At 38.7% G+C, this 25,278-nt stretch overlaps 2 protein-coding genes across 2 annotated transcripts; both read left to right on the forward strand.

Moving 5' to 3' along the window:
* Window positions 1-1,019: 1,019 nt before the first annotated feature.
* LOC130555048 (probable G-protein coupled receptor 148) lies at window positions 1,020-2,449 on the forward strand. The gene has a single exon (XM_057335075.1). It carries the CDS (start codon window positions 1,040-1,042, stop codon window positions 2,135-2,137), a length of 1,098 nt encoding a protein of 365 aa, XP_057191058.1. The 5' UTR covers window positions 1,020-1,039; the 3' UTR covers window positions 2,138-2,449.
* A 1,339-nt stretch (window positions 2,450-3,788) lies between these two features.
* klhl24a (kelch-like family member 24a) lies at window positions 3,789-24,769 on the forward strand. The gene is made up of 8 exons (XM_057335053.1): window positions 3,789-4,021; window positions 5,666-6,529; window positions 6,754-6,869; window positions 8,898-9,082; window positions 15,182-15,300; window positions 19,008-19,196; window positions 21,826-22,014; window positions 22,719-24,769. Exons 2-8 carry the CDS (start codon window positions 5,729-5,731, stop codon window positions 22,917-22,919), a joined length of 1,800 nt encoding a protein of 599 aa, XP_057191036.1. The 5' UTR covers window positions 3,789-4,021; window positions 5,666-5,728; the 3' UTR covers window positions 22,920-24,769.
* Window positions 24,770-25,278: the final 509 nt, after the last annotated feature.

Here is a 25,278-nt window from a genome sequence, read left to right on the forward strand (position 1 = left end):
TACATAACTATGTCTTCAGAGGTGTATAAACACCTTACTTAATGAAGCGTTATGTTTTAATTATCTTAGAATGAGCTATTTCTATCTACATGCACCGCGGGTCCCCTTGCATGGAAATCGCCATGTTGTTTCTACAGTAGCCCTAAACGGACAAACTGCTCTACAGAGCTTGTTTCGTAACACATTATCCCCTTCGGAAAAGAAGCGAAAGTGTGACGACATCTTAGTCCTGTGTCAGCCACCGTAGTGCTTCGAAAGGGAGGGCTGGAGTGAGCCGCTGGTTGCAATTCGCAACCTCACCACTAGATGCCGTTAAATTTCTTACACTGGACTTTTTTAACATTTGCCCTGGTTATTGTTTTGCAAAGCTGCAATTCTTCATAAAATTATTTTGGATAAAAACAAAAATCAGTTATTGGTACAAATATGTTTGTACGTAATAAAGATTTTAGCAGTCGGGTATGATTTTGCAGTTAATGTCAATTTTCTGTGTTGTGTAAAGTTTCTGTTTCAAGCACAGATGGCGATAGTGAGGCAAATTTACAGATTGCATTTTTAATAGCCAATTCAGCCATTTCTTTCCAACTTTATGCCACAATTGTGATTCAAATAATTTTTCGCGAGTCACGTTTCATACTGCTGTTTAGTTCAATGCTAAGATAAATGTGCATTTCAGAACTGATTGTGTCTTTTCCAGTTTCCCATAAAAGATCAATCTTTAACCCGTGTGGTACTTAGGCCTCTAAGTTAAACAATCAATCAGTCCAAAAATAACAGTGTAAATGTTACGTAATGATTGTGATACTAGGAAGATATATCAATATTTATGCCTTGAGTGTCATTCTGATCCATTTAGCTGTGATGTTATATTTACCCATTTCATGTTGTCTCCTTGGAGACGATCAACAAGCGTGTCCGCCACAAATCAACATCTGCACCGTTCTCCTGTCCACTGAATCACTTATCACAGGAAGGAGACGCACATTAACCCGTCAGTGTTTTTCTGTGCAGGACTGGACCCGCAAACACATGCTGAGAAATGGAAACTCTGATGGAGGGAAAGTCAGAGCGTTTGTTCCTAGTTGCGGAAGACCTTTTCTTATCTCTGCTCTGTTCGTTTGGCGATTGGTACAACAGGTCGGGTCGAGCAGAGCATCACAGACATTCCCTCAAATCATTGAACTCCTCCGAAAGCCCCGTGGAGATTTTTGCACACGAGTGGCATGCATTTCTACCTACCTACCACACGAAGGTAATCAAGGTGTGCCCCATTTTGGCCCTCTTGGCCATGCTGCTGACCACGCCGGTTCTTCTAATACGTATACTGTTTCGGGTTAACCTGCGGCAACAGACGCGTTACCTCCTCCTGGCTAATGTTCTCCTCAGCGACCTGCTCTTTGTTTGCATTAACATTGTTAGTGCATGCATCAACTCCGCTGGTGTGCTGATGACGGAGTGGCCCTGCGCCGTGGTCCTCTTCCTGTCAGGTGTCCTGTACAGCTCAGGAGTGCTGAGTGTTACGGCAATGGTGTTGGATACCTGCTTTGCGGTCTTGGCTCCTCTTCGCTACCTGGCGTGGTGGCCTGTGTCCCGGACCTACGTAGTGATAGCCGCCATCTGGGCGGTCTCTGTCTTCTTCCCCGCAGCATCTGTTGGCATTTTCTTCTGGTACCATAGTACAGGCCCTTGCGCCGTCCACATATGCTCCCTGCCTTTACTGATGGTTTTGACCGTGAGTCACTTACGCCCGCTGCACGTCTCCATGTTGCTGACGGTCGTTGGTATCCTCGTCATACTCCTGCTTGTGTTTTCTGGTTACCTCATCCTGTACTGTTGCACCCGGAGTTCTGCATCTTCCCGCGCTAGAGGGACGTTCCTCATCCATTACCTCCATCTGTTCCTTTCGTTTTGTCCCATTTTGGTTTTAGTGATCGAACTGATGCTATACAGCCATCAGAGTGAGACTTTAGACCTCACAGCCAACCTGTGGGTGTCCATGGTGGTGTGTAACGTTTTACTAATCCTGCCCAAAGGCTTGGCACCTTACCTGTACGGTCTCCGCTATAGACAACTGCGCGAAGTGCTGCTTCAATTTTTTAGACTGAAGAGGGAAAGAACCATCACACCTGTGGTATAAAGATCACACCGTTTTTGGCGAACAAGTGATTTGTTCAGATGCTGAGCTGAGGCTGGAAAACAGACTTGAAAGGATTGCTGTGCTTTTTCCCCAACAGTTTCTTAAGTCAAAACATTGTGTTAGCTAGCTCGACTGGAGTTTTGTTTACAGAAGGAAAGCAAAACTAATGAGACTAAAAGGTTTATGACACAGGTGAATTTAAAGTAAGGGTGAAATTTAAAGCATTCACACTATTATTGTCAGAACGAATGTATCCAAAAATTGAATTGATAATCATGATTTTTAATGTGTATCAGACACTTTGTATTTTTGTAAAACTGAATAAAGATAATTATCAGTAAAAGATTGGTCCAATTTTCATTTTTAAAGATGCTTATTTCAGCTTTCGTCCCCTCCTTCCTTACAAAAAAGGTACTGTGGAGTACTACTGTACAGTAATGGTATCAAACATCAATACCATGGCGATGGCGTTTTGTCATGTATACAATGAAACTGAAATTTATGTACATGTCATGCAGCACTTTCTGGAGGTTGTACAAATGACAAAAACTAGACTGTAAAAAATATATTCTGCTTTAAATTTTGGCCAGTGGTAAGTTGATATAACTTGAAATTAAGTTACTATAACTTCAAAATGTTGAAATAGCTTATTTTGATGCGTTGAAGAAATGTAAAAAAGCGGAAATTACTTAAAGCCAAGTTGATTGATTCTTTTACATGTAGTCTGCACGTTACCACTGTAATGATGTACACTGACTTTCCTTCTTTTGTTTTAGATGCCAGTGATGGCTAAAAATATTCTTCGTTAGTACTCCACGTCTCAGAAATATTTGTGGAAAATGTTTATAACGGAACAAAACAATACTTACCAGAGAAATGTATTAATGCATCCTTTCATGAGGTTGTTTTCCTTACTTTCTGTCATAAAACAAACTTGTTTTTTGTCATCTAGTTTTATTTTAGTTGTGAAACGATTGTTTTAGTCGACGTTTTAGATTTCAGTGCTAGTGATAGTCGTGGTTTTGTGGCATAACCACAAGATGGCGCAGTTTACGCTGTGTCAAATGGCATGTTTTGTTGCGGGAGTTTAAAAGAAAAGTTAAGTGTATGGTAAAGTGACAAAACGGTGTCATAACATAATATGTATACTTTTTTTGTTTTTCATATCCATCTTAAACTAGTACAATATCAGTATAGTACAATTAGAGTATATTTGGAAGCTCAAGTTCATCTGTACGTCACGCTTTGTTACGAGAGAACCATGCGTTGTTGACGGTATGTCAGCGCTTTTCAGTTAGGAAAGAACCATATTACCAACCTTTAAGACAAAAATAGTTAAATAATACAAGGAATTTATTGCCTTTATTGTAACTTTCAGTCTACTTTTATTTTATTGTAAGACAACATTCATATTCCGATCATGTTATAGTTTAAATGGCTATTAAACGTGTTCTACAAACGTAAAAACAACATTACACAACTTTCATAATCGGACTCATTTCTCGGCTTTTGGGGGTTTTGTTTGCAAACAACGGACAGCCACATGGAAACTGTGACGCTATGGACTATGGGATATGATGTTGTTGATTAGTTTAATGGCATGTGATTACAGGTTGATAGAACTACAGATCCCATGAGCACTGTGGTGAGCAGCTGTCAGTAGAGAAGCGTTCGGGGAATGGCACACAAAAGCTGTGTATGCGATCTTTGTGCCAAAACACGCAGCGAGTGACTATGAGACGGATGTTCACAAAGAAAACTTTACAGTCGTATGGATCTCTTTTTAGTAACAAAGGATTGTATCTTTGACATACAGTTTTGAGAATATTTAATTTTGGCAGTTGTTCTTGATGTTTTCCAGAAAGTTGGCCTCCTGGGTATAAGGTAAGAAATGTCTGTTTTACTTTTTTTAACGAATAGCTTAAATAATCGAGGTCGGCACTTGTAATGCGATACTGGAAACAATGCGTATCTGTGTACTGTAACGTTACTTCATGTGTGTAAAATATGTTTGGTAGCCTATGCGTCCTGCTTATGGCGAGCTGCGGTTAATTGACTAGAATTTCGGTCTATCCATCAATTCTTGTGTACTGTATATCTATATACATTTATATCTGCCTGTCTATTCATGGTTACTTTTACGTTTTAGTGCTTTTAGGAATAAGATTTGAACTTTTTTTACACACTATTTTTTTACTTTTCCATTTTTATTTTCTATATCTGAAGAGGTGACAAATAGGATGATGCACTGGTGTCCATGTAGTGGCTGATGTACATCTATGCCATCAAAATCCATCCAAATGTAAAAAAATATATATTTTGATAGCTGTCCACTTCAGTGCATCAGACAGACAGATATATTAATATTAGAATCCAAATAGCACATTTTATGCTTCCCCTAAAAAAAAGAGAAAACATCTTATTAAAATGTATTGCTTTGATGTGTTAAACATTCTTTGTCATTAACTGCAATAATGAAGTCAGATATAAACAGGAGTTTGTATGAACAAGAACTTCTACAACATATGGGGGATATGATTTCTGATTTCACATCTGATTTTCATGTGGAGTCAATCTGGGATTTTTAAATTGATTTTAGTTATATACCGAATATCAGTTAATATATTGAGAAACATCTTATAAATGTTGTATGTGTTGTTTTGGGTATATACCTCTCACTGTTTTAAGAACTCAGAGATGTAGATCAGTCTGGAAATACCTCGAATACATCAGGCATGTACAGTACATAATTTCTATGTAGGCATATGAAAGTGCCACAGCATGTGCATCTTTTCAGAATCTGCTGCAGCTTAGTCTCTGTAAACAAATAAACATGTCCTAGAGATTATTTTTACGACAATTACACACAGTTGCATTCACTTCTGTGACCTCATAATTTCAGTCCGCGTGGGGCATTTTTTGCTTTTTAAACAGTTTCAGCTTTGGAGGAAACATTGACCAACCGTTCATGTTCTTCCACAACAAAACAAACTGGAGTGACTTTAAGAAACGATTGCACAACTCACTATATCCTAAGAATCGGTGTTCCTTCTATATCTGTACTTTTGTTATTACCCTGAGGTCATATGTGTTGATGTTTTCTGTGTGATCCAGTAACCTTCTCAATACCTCATCTTTTCTCTGATGATTGTGCAATAGTTTGCCTTTTAGCCTAAAACACGTGTTTGTATTTATTGAGTTATCGTGACCCTCGTGACAGATTAGAATTGATTCATTCTATTATAATTTCGTGAGAAATTACCAGAATAACTAACAAGATAGAAGTATGTGTATGTTCACATCCTTGTGCTTGTCCTGGCTGTAGATAACGCTTCTTTCTCTGAATATCTTTCTAAAACATCTCAGTTATGATTATGAAAGAGTGTAAAACGTTTTTTTTTCTCGTGTTTAATAGTCTGTAAATGTTTACATGGAAGGACTTTAAACTAAACTTAAGTTGGTGGACCTCTACTAGTAGGACTGAATTTCTCTGGTGTATAATTTGTGTAAACGCTGTCCCTTTAACAGGTGTTGATGGTAGTTGACCGGTTTCCTACAGCCATAGATCGTGATCGCTAATCAGATAAAGTCATGGTGCTCATTCTGGGTCGCCGTCTTAATCATGAGAACTCCTGTGGTGTACCAGAATCTCCGGCAATCAAGCGTAAAGTTTTTGAGATGGACTCCAAGAACCTAAACGAGGTTTACAACTTCTCTTCTGGGTCTTCTCACGCCGAGACCGTCCTCCAGGTCTTCAATGAGTTCCGAGACAGTCGTCTCTTCACGGATGTGATCATCAGCGTCCAGGGTCGTGAGTTTCCCTGTCACCGCGCCGTGCTGTCGGCATGCAGCAGCTACTTCCGTGCCATGTTCTGTAATGACCATCGGGAGAGCCAAGAGATGCTGGTGGAGATCAACGGCATCCAGGCGGACGCCATGGACACGTTCCTGCAGTACGTTTACACAGGCCGTGCTTGCATCACCACGCACAACGTCCAGTTCCTCTTCGAGACCTCCAGCCTCTTCCATATCGTCACTCTGCGGGACGCATGCGCCAAATTTCTGGAGGAGCAGCTGGACCCGTGCAACTGCCTTGGTATCCATCGCTTCGCAGATGCTCATTCTCTCAAACAGCTGGCCAGTCGTTGCCGTGGCTTCGCCCTGCAGAGTTTCCCAGAGGTGGCACAGCATGAAGAGTTTCTGGACCTGCGCAAGGATGAACTGGAGGAATATTTAGGTAGCGACGAGCTGTCTGTTGGAAGGGAGGAGTTTGTGTTCGAAGCCGTGATGCGTTGGGTCTACCACAGTGTAGAGTACCGCCGGCCGGTGCTAAAAGACCTGCTGCAACATGTCCGACTGCCTCTCCTGCACCCAAACTACTTTGTCCAGACGGTAAGTGGCACTGTTAAAAGAAATTTGAGCAGGAATGATTAATGCAATCTACATCATGAAGTAATTGAGTTCCTGATCAAACACACCTGAACCAGCTAATCAAGATATTTGGGTTCATTTGAAAAGATTTGATCAGGTGCGTTTGAAGTGTACATCTACAGGAAGGTAAAGGAGTTAAACCGATAAGGCGTTGATGAAAGAAACAAAATATTTCTCTGCCGCAGGTGGAAGGTGATCAGCTGATCCAGAATGCTCCAGAATGTTACCAGCTGCTGCATGAGGCACGTCGGTACCATGTGCTTGGCAATGAGATGATGTCACCACGTACCAGACCCCGCAGGTAAGATTGAACAATAGAGGCATCTTTACCCGGCTGAATTCAAGGGAAAGTTCACCCAAAAATTGAAATTCTGTCATGAATTACTCACTCTCTAGTTGTTCCAAACCTGTATACATTTCTGTTTGGTTGAACACAGAGAAAGATATTTGGACGAATGCTTGTAACCAAACAGTTCTTGGACCCCATTGACTACCATAGTAGGATAAATGACAATAGTAGTAAAAGTGCCCTAGAAGTGTTTGCTGTCCTACATTCTTCAAAATATCTAGTTAATTTTTCTACTATGGGAGTCAATGGGGACCAAAAGCTGTTTGGTTATAAGCATTCTTCCAAATATCTTTCTTTGTGTTCATCAGAACAAAGAAATTTATATGCTTCCTTGATTCTGTGTCAATTTAACGCAGCATTAAAGCAACTTTGTTTCTTGTCATGATAGAGCAGATATTTCAAAATTTAGTTTTATATTAAAAGTCAAATTTTATAGTTCCATTCTTTTCCTATTTCTGTATTCACAATTTTCTTAAAAAGATGATGTACAGTAACAAGCCTTGTTTTGTAAGTGAGTCAGTGTGAAACAGTTTCTCATGTGTGACTTATGTTTCTGTGGAGATGAAACGAAGCACAGTCCTTGAATACTACATGCAACGTTGAGTTTTGAAACATTATTAAATTGTGCTAAATACACTGATATTGACTCATCAAAGTTGTTTTTGTACTGAAAATGCACTCAGGCAAGGATACGATGTCCACTATACTTGAGTCGAAGGTGTGTGATTTTATACGTTTTCTGGATTTAGAGAAAATAAGATCAGCCTTGACTGTTTAAAATCCATTACTTGACCGTTGCTCTTATTAGTACTGTAGAGAGTTAGTCCTAAGCTAACTCTCCATAAGTACTAAAACTTCTATTCTGCATCTTATTGCACATAAACTGTCAAATACATCAAAAATAAATATCTATTTGGGAATTTTATTTTTATAAAATCGTGACGCTTAGGATCGAAAAGACCAAAAGACCCCTACCCCCAATAGCAGCAGTCCTTGCATGTCCTTTACCAATTGTACTTTTCGAAAGAGAGACCTTAAAACAAACATTTTGTGGGCACATATCTTTTTTAAATGTCCTATCTATTTATGGCAATGTGTGTATTTGGAGGAAGTAACTTTATTTTAAGGTCGCACTTTTGTAGGGGCCGGATGGATTTGGAGGTGTTATCTATAGTTGGAAGCGGTATCTCAATATGCAGTCTATATCTGTATTTGGAGTCATTATCAGTACTTAAAAATATTATTTTAATATGGAGTCTGTATCTGTACTAAGGAGCAGTATCTGTGTGTGGGGTTTTATCTGTATCTTGAAGTCTGTATCTGTGCTGCTTTCATTGGAGGGGTGAAAGTGTGGTCATTTGTGTGCCTTGATTAGACATCGTATTTCAAAATGATTTACGGTTTTATAAACACACCTTTTTCAGGCAAAAACCAACCACACATGCACGCAAACGTTTCTCGGGTATTATCGCTCAAAGGAAGTATGCAGGATTTTGACATCACAACAGTGTTGTCGTTGTTCAGAGCGGCTGTGGTGTCACTTTGTCTCGGTCAAAAGGTCGGTTCATTGTGGGGTTGCAGATAAATGTGAAATGCAATAACTTGCTAAATAATTTGATATATACAAAATGAAATACGTTTGTACAATCTATGTGAACTGTTAAATTATATTTATAACCAAAGTTATGTAATATATGTATGTGCATATATACATTATATATTATATGATATAAAACATAACTTTGAAGTAATTTAGAAAAATTCCATGACTTCAAACCAAAGTTTGGTTTTGCATTGTTGCATTGAATGGATATATGGATTATTCAAAATGTATACATAAGGAAACTCAGTAAAGTTGTAGTTTACGTTAACTATGTCTCATACAGATTTACAGTCTGGTTTAGATTTCATATTAATTCTCCCATGAATCCTCATGATAGCCCAATGATGTTGTTTAACTCGCTCTCATGTTTTCTGCAGGTCGACAGGATTCTCTGAGGTCATCGTGGTGGTGGGGGGCTGTGAGCGGGTGGGTGGGTTCAATCTGCCCTACACAGAGTGCTACGACCCAGTGACTGGAGAGTGGACGTCTCTTGCAAAGCACCCAGAGTACACTAAATCTGAGTATGCAGTCTGCGCCCTCCGTAATGACATTCTTGTGTCAGGTGAGACCCTCTCATGCCTCAATGAGTCTTATCCACGTGTCTTCTCATAATAATACTCCCAAGTCATGCTGAAAACACGTAATGTCATGCCTGGTTTGAACAGGGAGGTATTTTCTGTACTTTCGGAACTGGTGTGTCCTGTACTTGGTTACAGTGACTGAGTTTTGAAGCTGGTTTTGTGGAACCTGAGCACACGCTGAATCCACTTTTGAGCTGTGATGGCACAGGGTTGTGGAAGCTGTGAAAGAAGAAACTTGCATTAGGACGTAAATTAAATCTTTTATCTACGAGTCACCCACACGGGAGTGATGAAATATGTGTCAACAATTTCATCTTTTTGAATTTTATAGTGTTATTTTTGCCTGTTTTTACGTCTACCACCTAAAAAGGTTTATAAAAACACCTTTCTATGTCCCCCTGAAAAGAACCATGCAGGGTTTTTCTTTCTCAAATAACTGCTGTTACTGATCTCATGTCATTTTAAAATGTTTCAGCTGAGCTTTAGCTAAACAACGTTCTGTTAATGTGTGGATGACTTTTATAAATGAATCTTCTCAGCGGTGGGCTTTAAAAAATGTCTTGTTCGTGAGGAAATCTCTGGAACAGCTGCTTATGGTTTGAGGAAAATAGGAAACAACATCTGCCTCTGTGACCAACCAGTGTGCCAAGGGAGGGTTCTCATTGGCACAGCGTAGCGTTCCATTGGCCGAGAGATTGGGACATTTAAACTGGAATCATCACGAGGGATGTGCTTAAGGGTGTATCTGTGCCAGACCAGCTTTAGTACTGTTCCAGGATTGGTCACAGTAAAGTGTTTGGCTGTAAAGTTCGCTGATGTTATTGCATGATGTCATTCCGGGCCCAAAGGTCGCCGGTGATCCAGATCACGTTCATGCTGGACTGTCTTTAGATGCAGCGGTTTACTGAATGATCACAAAGATTTTATGCATTGAAATTTGAGCTAAACTTTTTTAGGTCATGTGTGTTTTTGTCAGCCTTTGTTTTATGCTTTGAAAACATGTAGTAGCGTGTGTTTGTTTTCCCTGAATAGAGTGTTGTTGTTATGTCCCAAGCCCCCCGTACCTTCCCCCCCGCTTCTCTCTCTCTCTCTCTCTCTCTCTCTCTCTCTCTCTCTCTCTCTCTCTCTCTCTCTCTCTCTCTCTCTCTCTCTCTCTCTCTCACACACGCACATAAACACTAGCTTTTCATTGTAGTTGTGTGCACGTGCAGCTGGATGGCCTCCAGCTTTGGGTTCAGAGGCCTCTTACTAAATCTGTCTCCTCTCCGTTGTAAGCCATATCCTGGTTAAGCTGTCTTTGATAAACATTACTCATGGAATTCTTGGAAAAACTGAAGTCTCAGCTGAGAGGTGGCCAGCCTGCTAGATCATGATCTCTCTGGAAATGTTTTACCAAATTTTCAGCATTAAACAGAAAAAAGCAACAAAATCACAGCCAGTCAGATCATTTTTTGTTTAGTCATATAGGACAGTATTTCAGGGCAGGATAAAATCACAGTTGATGGATAAAAATTGGTGTCACTTGAGTGAAATGTTTCTCTTGACCTTCGAAGCGTATGCTTTAATGGCTGAAGTTAGTTTATTAGTTTCTATCATTAGAAAACTAACATTTTATTTGATCAAATGTTTTGAAATGGATGGCTGAAGAAAGCACAGTCCAGTATAGATGAAGTCCTTCAGTATTGTTTAGGGCAAGACCTCAAGAAGCTGGCTGAAAAAATGCCAGAAGAACATTTCTGCCATCCAGGTGACTATATTGAAGATGGTAAAATATAACAGTTTTGATTTATTTTGGATTTTTTAGTCACAACATAACTCGCAATGTTTTATTCCAAAGTGTTTTATGGAGTTATTTATGGAAATATATGTGACCCTGCCTTTATTTTGTGATTTACTGATTTCTACATAAAATCATAATGTAAAGAGCATTCTGTAAATATAACCTTAATATCTTTAATATTGAATGAGTAATGCCATGTTAAAGATTCAAATCTATTCAAACAGTGAAATATCTTATATCTTGTAATTAGATAAGTGCCCTTCTGCGTCATCATCCCGCGCCCATAAGGAGGCCACGCAAAGAATCATGGGAGCCCGAAGTGACCATCAGTTGTACCCTTCGAAATCCTTCATTCTGAAGGGCCCTTTGAAGTGGCCAGTTATGAGCACTTCGGTTTGGAACGACCCTTCAGTATGGCGGCCATGATTGTTGTCACTCCGAAGGGCGATATATTCCAGTTGGAACGCAGGGACTGTGTCGTCCTCTCTGGATGTTTACAGGCACACTGCTTGACTTGCAAAATAATCTTTACCTTCATTCAGATTTCATACCCTCATTTGTGACATCACCATTGAGTTATTCAAGTACTGTCACCGTGCTCAGTTTAGGCGGTTCAAACTTCATTCCAATGCCTGAATGTGACGAAAGTTGTAATTGTTCTGCATTTCCTCATGTTCAATTTAAGTCACCACTAGATATGCAGGCTTGTGGTGTGCTGCTTAAAACGTCTCACTGTCAGAGAACCCATTAATCATTCCGTCCGCCCCCGATATGAGGCGTGACCGGGAGGCCCGATGTATAACAACCTGACATTTTGAACGAACATCCAGTAATCTGACGTTTCCTGTTCGCAGTCGCTCATTTCTGTGGCTAATGTGCAGGGGTGTTGCTAGACATAAATTACATCACAAGCTGAAGTCCTTTGGTGCCATATGTGTAGCCATTTATAAAGTTGACAAGTAGGTGATGCCTTTAGAAGTTATGTAGTTTAATCCAGTTCTTAGTGATTTTTGAAAGATATTAAGAATTGTCATTTTAGGGTTGTGATATATGAATATATTTTCCAACAATTCTTCTTTATTGTATTTATTGTTTATTGCATGTTAGTGATAAATCACCCTTGTTCCTCAAAACATGCAGCGCAATTGAGAAAAGCCTCTTCCAGGTCATATGAGATTCATGAGGTTAACTGTTCACTTGTACGCTTTATATCTGGTCAAGAAAGTGTTTTAAACCGGTTCATTGACAGCACGTACTGTAAGTGTCGGCTCTTTAATGCTTGTTTGTCTGGTCTTCATTCTGAATGAATGTCGCAAAGACCCGACTCTTTGACAGAGACAAAGACGCTTAGTCAGGCAGACCAGTAAGTCTGGCTTTATAAAGCCCTGAAGTAAGGCTTTATTGTGTTTACTCAAGATTAAAGGACAAAACATGCACGTACCCTCAACCATTCAACAGAGGTTTTGTTTACAGAGCCGTTGCTGAGCTTCTCCTTCCTCATAAACCTACGTCTTTTTTCCTTTCTACCTTTGCTTTTTCCTCTTTGAACTTCCCTATTTGGTCAAATCTCAACGGTAGAGCGTGTTTAACCGGGTCACGTGCAGTGCAGTAGGGGGCTGTACGAGGGAAGAAGTGTCTCGAGCTATTTGAGTGGTTCTGACACCTTCATTATCTGCATTTAAAGCAATTTAAAGTGCCAGGTGTTAGTCACGCGTGTGGGAGAGAGAGACTGATGGCTAGCCGGGTGGATGTGAAGATGGAGAGAATAGACCCTCTCACAGCAGATCAAGCTAAACATGACAGACAACAAATAATGTAAGGTTTGGCTCAGAAGGAGCCACAGCTGTGACTCTAAAAGCACTGTGGTTTGACTTTGTTTAATAACAGACTTGGGAACAAATAACCATTTTGGCTTTAAGTTTCAATGCTGTATTATAAAACGAGCACCTCCGGATAAATTAAAGTGGATCAGTATACAGTTGTATGTTTCTGAGATGTTCCCATTGTAAGCCATTATTGCAATTGCCTTTAACCTATTGGTCCCAGGATCATTTTAGTGAATGTAAGTTGTCACTCATTGGTTTTCGCATTAAGGTGATAGTTTACCCAAAAACGAAAATTCTGTTATTACAGAATTTACACGCCCTCTTGGGTGTTTCTAACTTTTATGACTTTCTTTCTTCCGCAGAGCACAAAAGAGGATATTTTGAAGAAAGTTGGTAAACGAACAGCACTGGCCCCCATTCACTTCTATTGTATGGACACAAAACAATGCAAGTGAATGGGTGCCGGTTAACAACATTCTTCAAAATATCTTCTTTTAAATGATGACAGATTTAGATTTTTGGGTGAACTATCACATTGACATAATAATTGTTGTTCATGATATATTACCCAAATGTCCATCTGCCCAAATAATTTAAAATAATAGAGTATCTAACGTCACTTGTTTGAACAATTGAAATGTCCACTTTATATACACACAACACAATTATCACAAGTAGGACATAAATGCTGTAGTTATAATAAGCATTTATTTAACTAAATGTTTGAGATAATTTTAAGAAACCCCATGGGGTGATATTTTCGAGGTGTTTGAATATTAGTCTGCAGAGGTGGGTAGTAACGCGCTACATTTACTTCGTTACATTTACTTGAGTAACATTTTGGAGAATATGTACTTTTTAAGTAAAATTAAAAGTGTGTACTTTTACTCTTACTTGAGTAAATTTCTAATAGAAAATCTGTACTTTTACTTCGTTACATAACTTACATTGCGTGACGTTCCTTCGTTCCTTCATTTTAAAATATGCATTTTAAAATGCGTTGTTAATTTCAAGGTTGTCGTCTCTTTTTACGGGCATTCCCGAGTGATCGATTCTTTTGAGTCGATTCTTTTGAAAGCATTAATTGAACAATGGGCAAAACCATTTGAATAGGCTAATGAATCAGTTCAAATGATTTGTTCAGTTCGCAGCACGATCTGAATCATCTGAAGCAGGATTACTCACTCCTCGTAGCGCGAAACTTAAGAACACGCAGAACACAAAGAGCGTTGGATGAAGTGGATATTAATCTATATCTATACAATCAAAACTGCAAATGTGTCATATTGTTTGCCAGCAATGATAAATGCCCGCCATATGCGCGCACCCGCGCGACCTGTTCGTCAGACACAGCAACATGCGCGTTACCTGTCAGACACAGAGACGTGGGCTTGCAGAAATATACATTTGAAGAACAGAAGGAAGAAAACTTGTTGATGGGCGTGTGGTTCACTGTTTACTGTTTGTTTACAAGTAAGAGCGTTTCACAACACACACGTGACACAACACGAGAAAACACGAGCTTTGTTCAAAAATGTGTATTTCATTTAAGAGAGCACTGCAGATGTTCTAGATCATCTTAGGAAATGCTCTGAGTTTAGTTCATGCTTTAGTTTGACATGGTCTATTATTCTAAATAAGTTGTGTAAACTACATTGACATCAGGACTAGATGAAATTTACAGAAATGCTTGTCTCTTCTGTGTTTGTCTATTCTTTAGTCTCTCTAGTATATTGCAAAGATATCTGCTTATGATAATTAAAAATATTGATCAAAATGTAATATTAAAATATTGGCGTTAATATTAATTTTATGTAGTAGGCCTATATAATCAGATACAAAGTAACTAAGTAACTAGCTACTTGAGTAGTTTTTTCATTGCATACTTTTTTACTTTTACTCAAGTAATTTTTAAAATAGTGACTTTTACTTTTACTTGAGTAACAATTTCTCTAGTTACTTGTACTTTTACTTGAGTAAAGATTTTGGCTACTCTACCCACCTCTGTTAGTCTGTCACTATTATTTAAATGCTGTTCTTACTGTGCGTTCACACTGCCGCCGTCAAGAGCGTCAAAGTGGCCGGAAGTTATTCATTTTCAATGTGAGCCGCGTCTTGGCCGTTGAGGAGAGTTGAAATCAGGTCAACTTTATGGTAATTAGCTATGACGCCGTTCGGCGGCAACCAATCGGAACATATAAGTCCACCGCTTGAGAGGATTCCAGAGAAAGCAGCCCTGTAAACTTTGGTCTACGTCAGAGCGCCGGAGCATCCACAAATCTTCCTACAGCATTGTTGGCAGGGCGGCCAGAGCGATTTTTGACGCTCTCGACTGCGGCGGTGTGAACGCACAGTTAGTGCAGATGCTTTTATCCAAAGTGATTGACTGTGCTTGAGGTTAACATATTTCTTCCTAATCGTGTTGTTGAGCTACAGGAAGCATTCGTTAATATTGTTGTGGTTTTTGTTTACAGGTGGACGCATCAACACCACTTACGTGTGGATGTATAACTCTCAGCTCAACCTCTGGATCAAAGTGGCTTCTCTGAACAAGGGTCGCTGGAGGCACAAGATGACTGTCCTTCTGGGGAAGGTAAGAGTAAAAGAACAGTTCACCCAAAAATGAAAATTCTGTCATCATTTACAACCCTCGAGTTGTTCCAAATCTGTATGAATTTCTTTGTTCTGATGAACACAGAGAAAGATATTTTGCTTGTAACCAAACAGTTCTTGGCCACCATTGACTACTACTGTATAATAGGAAAAATTGCTTTATAAATTTCTTTGTTCTATTGAACTCAAAAGAAGATATTTTGAAGAATGTAGGACAGCAGACAGTTCAGGGGCACTTTGTATGTGTTTCAGGAAATGCAAACCCATGCAAACTTTCTTAAAGTTTATTATTAACATAATTTTTTTTAAGAGTGCCATGCTCTTGGGTCTGTTACTAATCCGCATCTTGGCTTTTAACATTTACACTTATAACTAATAAAAAATAGTAATAGTATTTATTTTTTGTATTTTGCTTCAGTTATAGCTTGGTTAGTATCTCGCCGCTACACTACTGTAAACTTAACATTGTAGTCTGTAACATCATTTGTAGTTGCTTTGGATAAAAGTATATGCTAATGAGTACATGTGTAACACTTTTCAAGCCATTGCACAGATTTTTCCTCTGCCATGCCAAATCGATGGTGCAGTTTTTCTGTGATGTGATCATATCTGGCTTTCAGGGCATGTTTTGGATCTGTTATGATCACAGTTTTATAGCAGTAATCAGATTGTTGACATTTGACTGAATTATTTGGACTTTTCAGAACTTGTTTGCAGAATCATGCTCTACTTCTTTTTCGAAGCATGTGTATGATGGCTCTAAAACTGGTTGTAGGTGCCCATTGCAAGAAATGATTGGGAAATTTAGTGTTTTTCTGTGAATGTTATTTGAAAGTCTTTTGTAATATTGGATGTTTGTCAGACATATGTTTTTATTACAGATACGTATTATGCCAGCTTGGATGTAATGTTTTTTTCTACTGTGTGCACATGCATAGGCGTCAGTCCGGGGGGTTGAGCACCCACCGGTAGAAACATAAATCGTTCTATGCACACACGTCTTTGGAGACCTGATTCTCTGGAAACAGTTATACTTCTGTCTTTGCGTGTGAGGCTCTGTGTCCTCCTTTCAGGATGTTTACAATTCTTTGGAAAGAGGGGTTTGAAAAAGTTTCTATTTTTATGATGTAGTTTACCATATTTTACCCATGCTCATGTTCTAAATGTCTGACTAATGACTTTCTACCATGAAACAAAAAGAGAGTTATTCAAAGAATGTTTACTTTGCTCTATAATGCAGTCAACCTCATATTTTGTGGTAAGACAATAGAAAGTAATATGAGTTTAAAATGATGAAGTAAACGGTGGCAGGTTTTCATTTTTGGTTTAACTGTTTGTCCGTTTAGGGCTATTGTAGAAACAACATGGTTAATTTCAAGTAAGGGACCCGCGCTGTCTGCAGATAGAATTAGCTTATTCTAAGGTTATAAAAATATAACGCTTCATTATGTAAGGTCTTTATACACCTCTGAAGACATAGTTATGTATATTATAATGCATTTCTGTCAATAGATCCTCCAAAAAATTACACACTGGACCTTTAAGCGAACTGAATGTTATGTGTGACAGATTTTAGCATCAGAGAGTAAATCTAAAATATGCATTTTGCCATAACAAAGGGCATAGTATACGCTGGCCAGTTGGAACCAGAGCATGTGAGCGAAGCGGAGTGTCGCTCTGCTCAATATTTCGCTCTATGACTTTGCGCAAGCAAACACTCCGATCACCCTCAGCGATAAACTAAATCCCGCTCAGATCCCACTCCAACATAAATTGTGTCTGTTAAGCCACATTTTTTTCAGTTTATAATAAACTTCTTGAATAAATGTCTCAGTTTAAGTAGTAGGATGATAAAGAGCAGTTATGTTTCAGTCCGACATTCTGTGACATTACAGCCTATATTTTTAGTCACTTTTTATTTAAAGAGTGCCTAAAATAACTGTATAATAACTGATAAAGTACATTTGATTTTCGTAAGTTTATTTCCGTGAACATATAGCTGCCATAGTACAACATTAAAAACAAACGCACAAAAGATGAAATGCACTAAATGATTACTGCCGTTAATAAAAGAAACAGGTTCTAAAGAAAAATAGACCAAAGCAAGGGGAAATGCGGTCTTAAAACGTCAAACCTCAATCGTTACAGCATTTTAGAATGTACTGTTAGAAACTTGGACAAAGTAGCTGCGTCTTCCGGAGATCACATTTGTCGGCCTCGGCCGCATATGACATTGAGGTTTATTCAGGTTTTATTTCAGAAAAGCAACTATTACATTGGGTAGTGGACACTGCAATGTTTTCTTAAGAGAAATAAATATACATTTTATAATGTTTTTTAACTGAAATGAGCCTGTATCAAACTTGGTCGCCCACGCACCTCTGCAAATGGACGAGGCATTTGTAGCATGCCGTTGCCGTCGCTATTATTCAAGCTTCAGGCGCTCTGCGGGGAATATTTACGCTCTCGCTCCCATGCTCTGGTTGGAACAGACTATGAGACTGGAGACCATCACTTAGGCTGTGTCTCGATCAGCTCCCTTGTTCAGCAGTCAGGGCACTGACCAAGTGGTCAGCCATTTTAAGGGCTGTCTCATTCACAAAATCCTTCCAGTGCACTGAAACGTTCGATCCCTAAAAATTCCCACAATGCACCACAAAAACCAGGGAGCATCGATGCTTCCTATGTTCCCTCACCAGAAATCACGTGACAAATTTTGAAGTCGTTTAATCAAAATCGTAGGAGCCAACTCAATGAACTTCATGAAACGTGATGTAACTTTTGAAAAGACGAACGCTATTTTACATTATGTATAAACAAACGTTGCTAGACAGGCAGGCAACACAACAGTTAAATTTAATAATCGACCAAATTTGTCCACCGATATAAGTGTTTCTCATATGTACTTCAACCAGTTTTTTAAAAATAAATTCAGAGAGGTGTCAGTTTTGCTGGTCGTTGATGAATACCAGCTGTGAAGTATAACAACGCGCTTAAGCAGTCACATCACAGGAAAATAAGTGAACGGTGTCCCAATGAGAAGGGAGCCAGGGTCCTTACCAGTGCCCGGACCCGTGGACACGATATACTGATTCACGATCTCAGGAGCAAGGGAGCTTATCGAGACACAGCCTTAGTTTGACCTTTACTCCTGCAGGTCAGAGGTCAACTCTCTGTGTCTGTCTGTATTTAACAGATGATCTAAGGCCTCAGGGAAGTATGGGCTTATGCCTCTGTATTCTGTTGGACAGGTTTCCTGTTGAACAAGCTTTAATGTGGCTTAGTGACAGTATATTGTTATTGTGACCTCTAAACACTTCCTCTGTAGTGTCAGTTTGAGGATACAGGTGTGAGTGCGTGCGCGTGCATGTGTGCGTGTGTAGGAGTGGATCTGTTACCAGAACTACACATACAGTGAAACTTTTTTAAAACTGCTTTTTTGTCCTGAATATTCGTGTTACTACACTAAATATTGTAATGAGCAGACAAAGGTTCTTTAATTTATTGGTGTTGGTAACCAAAAAACATTGACCCCGCATTGACTTCCATTGCATGGACACAAAACCACTGAGAGATTTTTTGTTCCACAGATGAAAGTCATAAACAGTGTAAATAAACGATGACAGAATTGTTTTTGGGTGAGCTGTCCTTTCAAGTCTGTGGTCTTTGGATATGTGTATTCTGCAGGTATATGCAGTTGGAGGTTATGATGGGCAGTGCTGTCTCAGTAACGTGGAGGTGTATGACTCCTTCTCCAATCGCTGGACTGAGATCACCCCTATGAAAGAAGCCGTATGCTCACCGGCGGTCACCAGCTGCGCGGGAAAACTCTTTGTGATTGGAGGACGGCCAAATGAAAACACCTGCTCCAATAAGGTGAGAGGGAGACACATAAATACAAGACAGTATGAATAAATACAATTTTTGTGTTTATTAATTCTAGTTGATGAATAGAATTAAAAGACACCAAAAACAAGCTGCTGTGTTTATTCTTAACACAACAACTGGGAATAACGCCACTTTTTTATGTTTTTGCATGTGTGCACAGACAAAACAAGACATTTGTTTTTAAAAGGAGGGTGTAAACTTTTTTGTTTGTGTTTGAATGGGTAAATGTACCCACATCCCTCCATTCCTAAAATCTGTCATCTGTTTGACACGATAACTTTATTATGCAAATAGAACAAAACCAAAGCAGCAGAGTTTACAACCTTTCACATACACTAGGCTTCATTTGAGTGTCTAAGAACACCTGATTCCTTAGTAATTCATAAGGTAGTCGTAAGGATCACCGTCGAGTCCAGCTGCTTGTAGTTTCAGCAAATAACTGCGTGTTTTAGTCCCGGTTTTTGTTCCTCCTATTGTATGCAGCCATTTTGCCTTAGTTTTACCACTCAAGGGAGCATCTCCCAGCGTGTTCACATAGGAAAGTGACGTCAATGCATACCCTCCATACTGAGTTGTTGTTAGTTTAGCACCATGGTAGCATGCTACTGTTGACATCATCTGTTAGCACTAGCGAAGTTTCTGCTAATCTCAGCTAACCTGTCATTTCCCCCTGTACTAAACCCTGAAATTGGGCCATGTCTTTGAACAGAATGGCAGTTAACAGCAGATGGGGAGTGCATGTGTGTGTGTTTATGCAGGTGGTCTGTACCTGCTGGACAGGTGGGCCTGTGTGGTGAAGTTATTGTTGTGTCAGACACCACTGCTGTCTCAGATAACAACTCACACGGGTTGGATTTCCAATCCTCAGATTACTGCATTCTTGCCATCTGGAACAGAAAATCAAATAACCTGATAGAGTTTCATAGAAAATTTCACAGAAAAGGGGCATTTTCAGAATATTTCTCCTTCTATGTAACAAGTCTTGTCTCTTTGTTTTTCATGTTTTCTTTGGATATTTGATTGTAAGTACCACACAAAATGTCTTCATTTACTTTTTAGCCCCTGTCACACAGTTTGGTACATTCCCATTAAATTCCCGAATTGCCCAGCAAATCTGTTCCTAGTATATGAACAAAGCTTATATCTGGTGATTGCACACATTCTTTACAGTCAGAACATGCACTTTACCTGCATACTTTCCAAACACGCTTTACAAATGTATACTTAAGTTTCATCCACAAATTCCACAATGGGCATCTGCACTTTAAAGAAACCACTGCACACATACCACACATGTTAATGTATTTTTGTATACTCTACTGTATCCTAAATTACTAATTCCATCCTAATTACTGTTTTACTTGTCTCTTCACTCTATATTTTGTACTACTGTAGAGTGCCTGAGGCTCACATCAAGCATTTTAATGTATAGACGTATAAACAAACATTATGTGGCCCAAACTTTACTTCCGGTATACCACCGCAAAGAATCAATAACTGTTGGATAGTTTTATTTAATGTAATACATTATCATTTTTTGCGCATATGACATATTGACATTGCAGCAGATGTACCAAGTCAGCCAATCACACGCAACAGTTTCCCATCTTTTTTTTTGTTGTTTTTGTTGCTTTACTGTAGCTTAGTGGTTAGAGCATGAACGCCAGGATCATGGGTTCGATCCCAGGGGATTGCATATAGTCAGAAACAAATGTATATTACAATGCAATGTAAGTCGCTTTGGATAAAAGCGTCTGCCAAATGCATATATGTAAATGTTTGTTTTGCTACCATTTATACATTAACACTAAAACGGTGTTCTGGTCCTTCACTTTAAAATCCCTGTGGACCGGAAGTCGTGATCGTTTTTACTTTCGTATTTTGACATATTTCTGAGTGAAACGGATTTTCGAATGAGAAAAATAGTGTGCGTAGCTTGTTTTTTTTTTTTCACTGCAATTTTTTTTATTTGCTGTATAAAAACAGCCATTGCATTTTGAAATGGAACTGGCAGCAGACTGACCGTTGAAGGGGAGGCGTTAACAGATGCTGCGCCCAAGTCGTCAAACTTAAAGGGATAGTTCACCCAAAAATAACAATTCTGTTATCATTTACTCACCATCGAGTTGTTCCAAATCTGTATCTGTATGCCGTGCTCTAACCACTCTACAGGAAAGCGTGTTTATAACCAAACAGTTCTTGGCCACCATTGACTACCATAGTAGGAAAGATTTCTTTGTACATTTCTTTGTTCTGTTGAACACAAAAGAAGATATTTTGAAGAATGTAGGAAAGCAAACAGTTCTGGGGCACTTTTGAATTGTCATTTTTTTTCTACTATGGTAGTCAATGGGGTCCAAGAACGGTTTGGTTACAAGCATTCGTCCAAATATCTTTCTCTGTGTTCAACCAAACAAAGAAATGTATACAGATTTGGAACAACTAGAGAGTGAGTAATTCATGACAGAATGTTCATTTTTGGGTGAACTATTTATATTAAACGCCACAATATTTTATGAAAAAATAGGAATTGTAATTTTTAATTTCACTGGGACTTTTGTGAGACCGATTCTGTTAATAAGCCGATATTTGTTTCTTTATGCATTGTGTTTATCAGGTCCAGTGTTATGACCCAGAGACTGACAGCTGGCAGCTGAAGGCATGTGTTCCCTTCACCAAACCCAATATTTCTGCTGTGTCTCTCAGTAACCTCATCTACGTCTGTGGGGGCCTTACCAAAGCCATCTACTGCTACGATCCTTCACATGACCACTGGATGCATGTGGTCAGCACCTTTAACAAACAGGTAACTGGTCAGCTCTTACTTGAGTATAGTGGGTATACAGCTGAAAATAAAGTGACCCCTAGGGACTTCTAGGTTGTACTGCGGGGGGTTAAATCGTGGGTTAAAATTGTCAGAGCCGATAGCCTCATGGGCAAATAAGAGACCATTTCAAAATCGTTTTCAGTTTTTCTGAATTTACTATTTATAGGTATGTGTTTAGGTAAAATTATCATTTTGTTTAAATCTGTGAACTACTAACAATATTTCTCCCAAATTTCAAATAAAAATGTGGTTTCTATTTATACATGTATTCACAGAAAATAAAAACAGGTCAAAATAACAGAAAATATGCTTTTTTCTCCAATAATGTAAAGAAAACAAGTTCATGTTCATTTTTAAGCAATATAGCAGTACTATTTGTACATGTATTTAGGAAAAGTTCAAAAATTATTTTTTAATGAGATAACCTGGATTTTTATCACAGTTTTCATGTGTCTTGACATGCTGTCAGTCTTTCACATTGCTTTTGGATGACTTTGTCACTGCTGAGGTTTGATTTTGTTTAAATACAACAAACACTGGACTGGATTGGCCACAATACATAAAGAAATGCTGAATAAATGTAAATGTAATGAAATTTGGAATGATCTCTTATTTTTTTCTGTGGCTTTATAACGTTTAATTCATACATTTTATATGATGTTTATTTTTGTTTCTATGTTCAGGAGAGTTGCGGGATATCCGTTTGTAATGGGAAAATCTACATCTTGGGTGGTCGAGGAGAGAACGGCGAAGCTTCCGACAATATCCTGTGCTATGACCCCGCCTCTGGCATCATCACGGGCGTGGCCGCGATGCCGCGCCCCATCACCTACCACGGTTGTGTTACCATACAGCGTTTCAGCGAGAAGCATCACAAACCCTGATAGAAGCCCCAAACACACGCAAGCTGGATGTGTAAACTCATTCTGGCAATTAAGCACATCCACATTTGTGCTGAATATCACACTATTTGGTAATTTTCTCTCACAGATACAATTAACGTAAATATATTCATCTACATTTTACTAATCACAATCATGACAAAGCTATTAAGAAGATATGTTATCAGGGACACACAAGTTTCCTGGCATTGGCCGTTTCTCTGGAACACAGAAATGCGTAAAAATATCCCCTTCCTTCTAAGGAAGGTCCGAGATTGTATCAGATATCTGATGGAGCCATCAGGTTATTTAGATGCTGTCATTGGGATAGCCATCACCTGAAACAGACTCCACAAATGCCCACTTTCTGTTCACGTTATACTTTCTCTTTTGTGATTTACGACATGTTTGTTTGGTATTGTTTTACCTCTCAAATCTAGAAACAAATTTTCTTTTTATTCATATTTATGTCTGCCTTACTCAGATACGTTACTGTATTTGTATGTTACTGTTACTTTTTGCTTATTTTGTAGCATCAATCCTACATATAGACTTTGGTTGATTTCTTGGTGTGGGGAAGTCTGCTATTGTTTTGTGTAAACTGGTAATATTTGTGGTGGTTTTGTATTGTAATATGCTGTCTCCTTCTACGTTATTAGGCTTTTGAACTTGCCAAATGACAAAAAACACAATTGCTACATCACACTCGCTGCAGGAGTTTTTTAAGCAGCATTTGTTTATAAATGTAGCAACGGTGGTAAGCCTTGGGGAGTTTTGATCTCTAAAACTTCTTTTGGGTTCTCGATGAACCGTACAGCTGTGAATTTACATGTTTTCATCTGCGTGTCATTTTTATTTAAGTATCTCAATATTTTTAGTGTGACAACCACGATGTGCCTTTCCGATCATCTTTTTTTATCAGAGCGCCAATCGTGCACTTGTCGTGTTAGTATTAGTAATATGCTGTCTTTGTGTAAATACATTTTTTGTTTTTGATCATCTTTTCTTAAATGTTATGCGTGTTATTTTGTGATTGATGAATGAATGATGCTCGCAGTTGTAGATTGTAACCGAGTCGGAATGCGGAAAGTTGGAACCATCTTGAGTGATTGATGCTTAGACTGAACAGAAACTGTTATGTTTTGCTATAAGATAACAGCAAACTCGTGCTTAAAACAGACATCAGAATCATCTGGTATCAGTTTCAATGACTAAAATGGTTCAAGAAAGCCCTGCAGCTCTTACTGTCTGGAATGACAAAAATATAAGTGTGTGAGTAATAGCGTATTTAAATATTTCTGTATACGTACATACATGATTTTTATTATTATTACCTGATGAACTGTCGTAAGCTTTTCAAATGTTATTTTCCCCATGTACTGTTGTACTGGTATCCTATGCTGGTTTTGCTTTCAAACCAAACATAAAAGTTGTGTGTCTGTGTTGAATGTTGTATTGGTATTATTTTCGTCCGATTGTAAAAAAAAACATGTTTGTATTCGCTCAGTGCTTTAGTGTGGTTTTTACTCATGTTGCATGGGGACAAAATGTGGATTTGTCATTACAGACTTACTGAGCAAACTAACTCCTGCTCAGGTAATAGTGCAAAGTTATTGGTATAAAATCTTCTGAGTTCTGAGATGATGTCATGTTTAGCAGGTTTTATGCATCCTGGTAGTCGTGTTCCTGTGGGTGAAACCATCGACCGGTTGTGACCTACGGTTCCAAAGAACTTTTTGGATAGTACACAATAATGTTAATAAACCTTAACCATGTAAACAGGAAAATGAATAGGTTTATATTTGCTTTATTTTGTCTGTAAGTGCCTCAATAAAGTTTTTCTTTCATATATATTAACTGTCCTATTGTGTAACATTTCATATCAAAATATATCTGTCTGTAATGCTTTGTGTTACTACAACCCACTTCATTTTTGTGGCCTGAGGAGAAATGCATTCCTAAGGGTGTATGTTGATCATCCAAGATTCTGTGGAAATTCTCAGTGAGGAATTCAGAGATTACGGTATGCAGTATGTGCTTTAGAGTTTAGTCTTAAACAACTGGTAAAGCCACGTTTTTACAAAGCATAAGCTTTCACAATAATGTGAAAAGATCTTGGTGAATTACCCAAGCCTCTCAGACCAGCCAAATCCACTGAAAAATAAACAATCGTATGACAACATAATGTAGTATGAGGAATGCTGTTTCGGATAATGATCAAAGAGTTTATTATGCCTTTTTTGTTGTGGCAAACCTTTAATGTAGACAAAAAGCGTTCATTAATGGGAATAAACGGCACATAAAAGTGGATTAGTTGTTTAACTAATCCATTTTACCCGTGGTCCATGTGCTCGTTTAAGAA

This window comes from Triplophysa rosa, linkage group LG5 (genome assembly GCF_024868665.1).
Source record: "Triplophysa rosa linkage group LG5, Trosa_1v2, whole genome shotgun sequence".
In the NCBI taxonomy this organism is placed as follows: Eukaryota; Metazoa; Chordata; class Actinopteri; order Cypriniformes; family Nemacheilidae; genus Triplophysa; species Triplophysa rosa.

What these genes read in the sequence shown, in the direction of transcription:
- LOC130555048 (XM_057335075.1), top strand. Translation starts at nt 1,040, where the DNA reads ATGGAAACTCTGATGGAGGGAAAGTCAGAGCGTTTGTTCCTAGTTGCG.
- klhl24a (XM_057335053.1), top strand. Translation starts at nt 5,729, where the DNA reads ATGGTGCTCATTCTGGGTCGCCGTCTTAATCATGAGAACTCCTGTGGT. An exon ending in CAAACTACTTTGTCCAGACG is followed by an intron (nt 6,530 to 6,753) that starts GTAAGTGGCACT and finishes TCTCTGCCGCAG; the next exon opens with GTGGAAGGTGATCAGCTGAT. An exon ending in TAATGACATTCTTGTGTCAG is followed by an intron (nt 9,083 to 15,181) that starts GTGAGACCCTCT and finishes TTTTGTTTACAG; the next exon opens with GTGGACGCATCAACACCACT.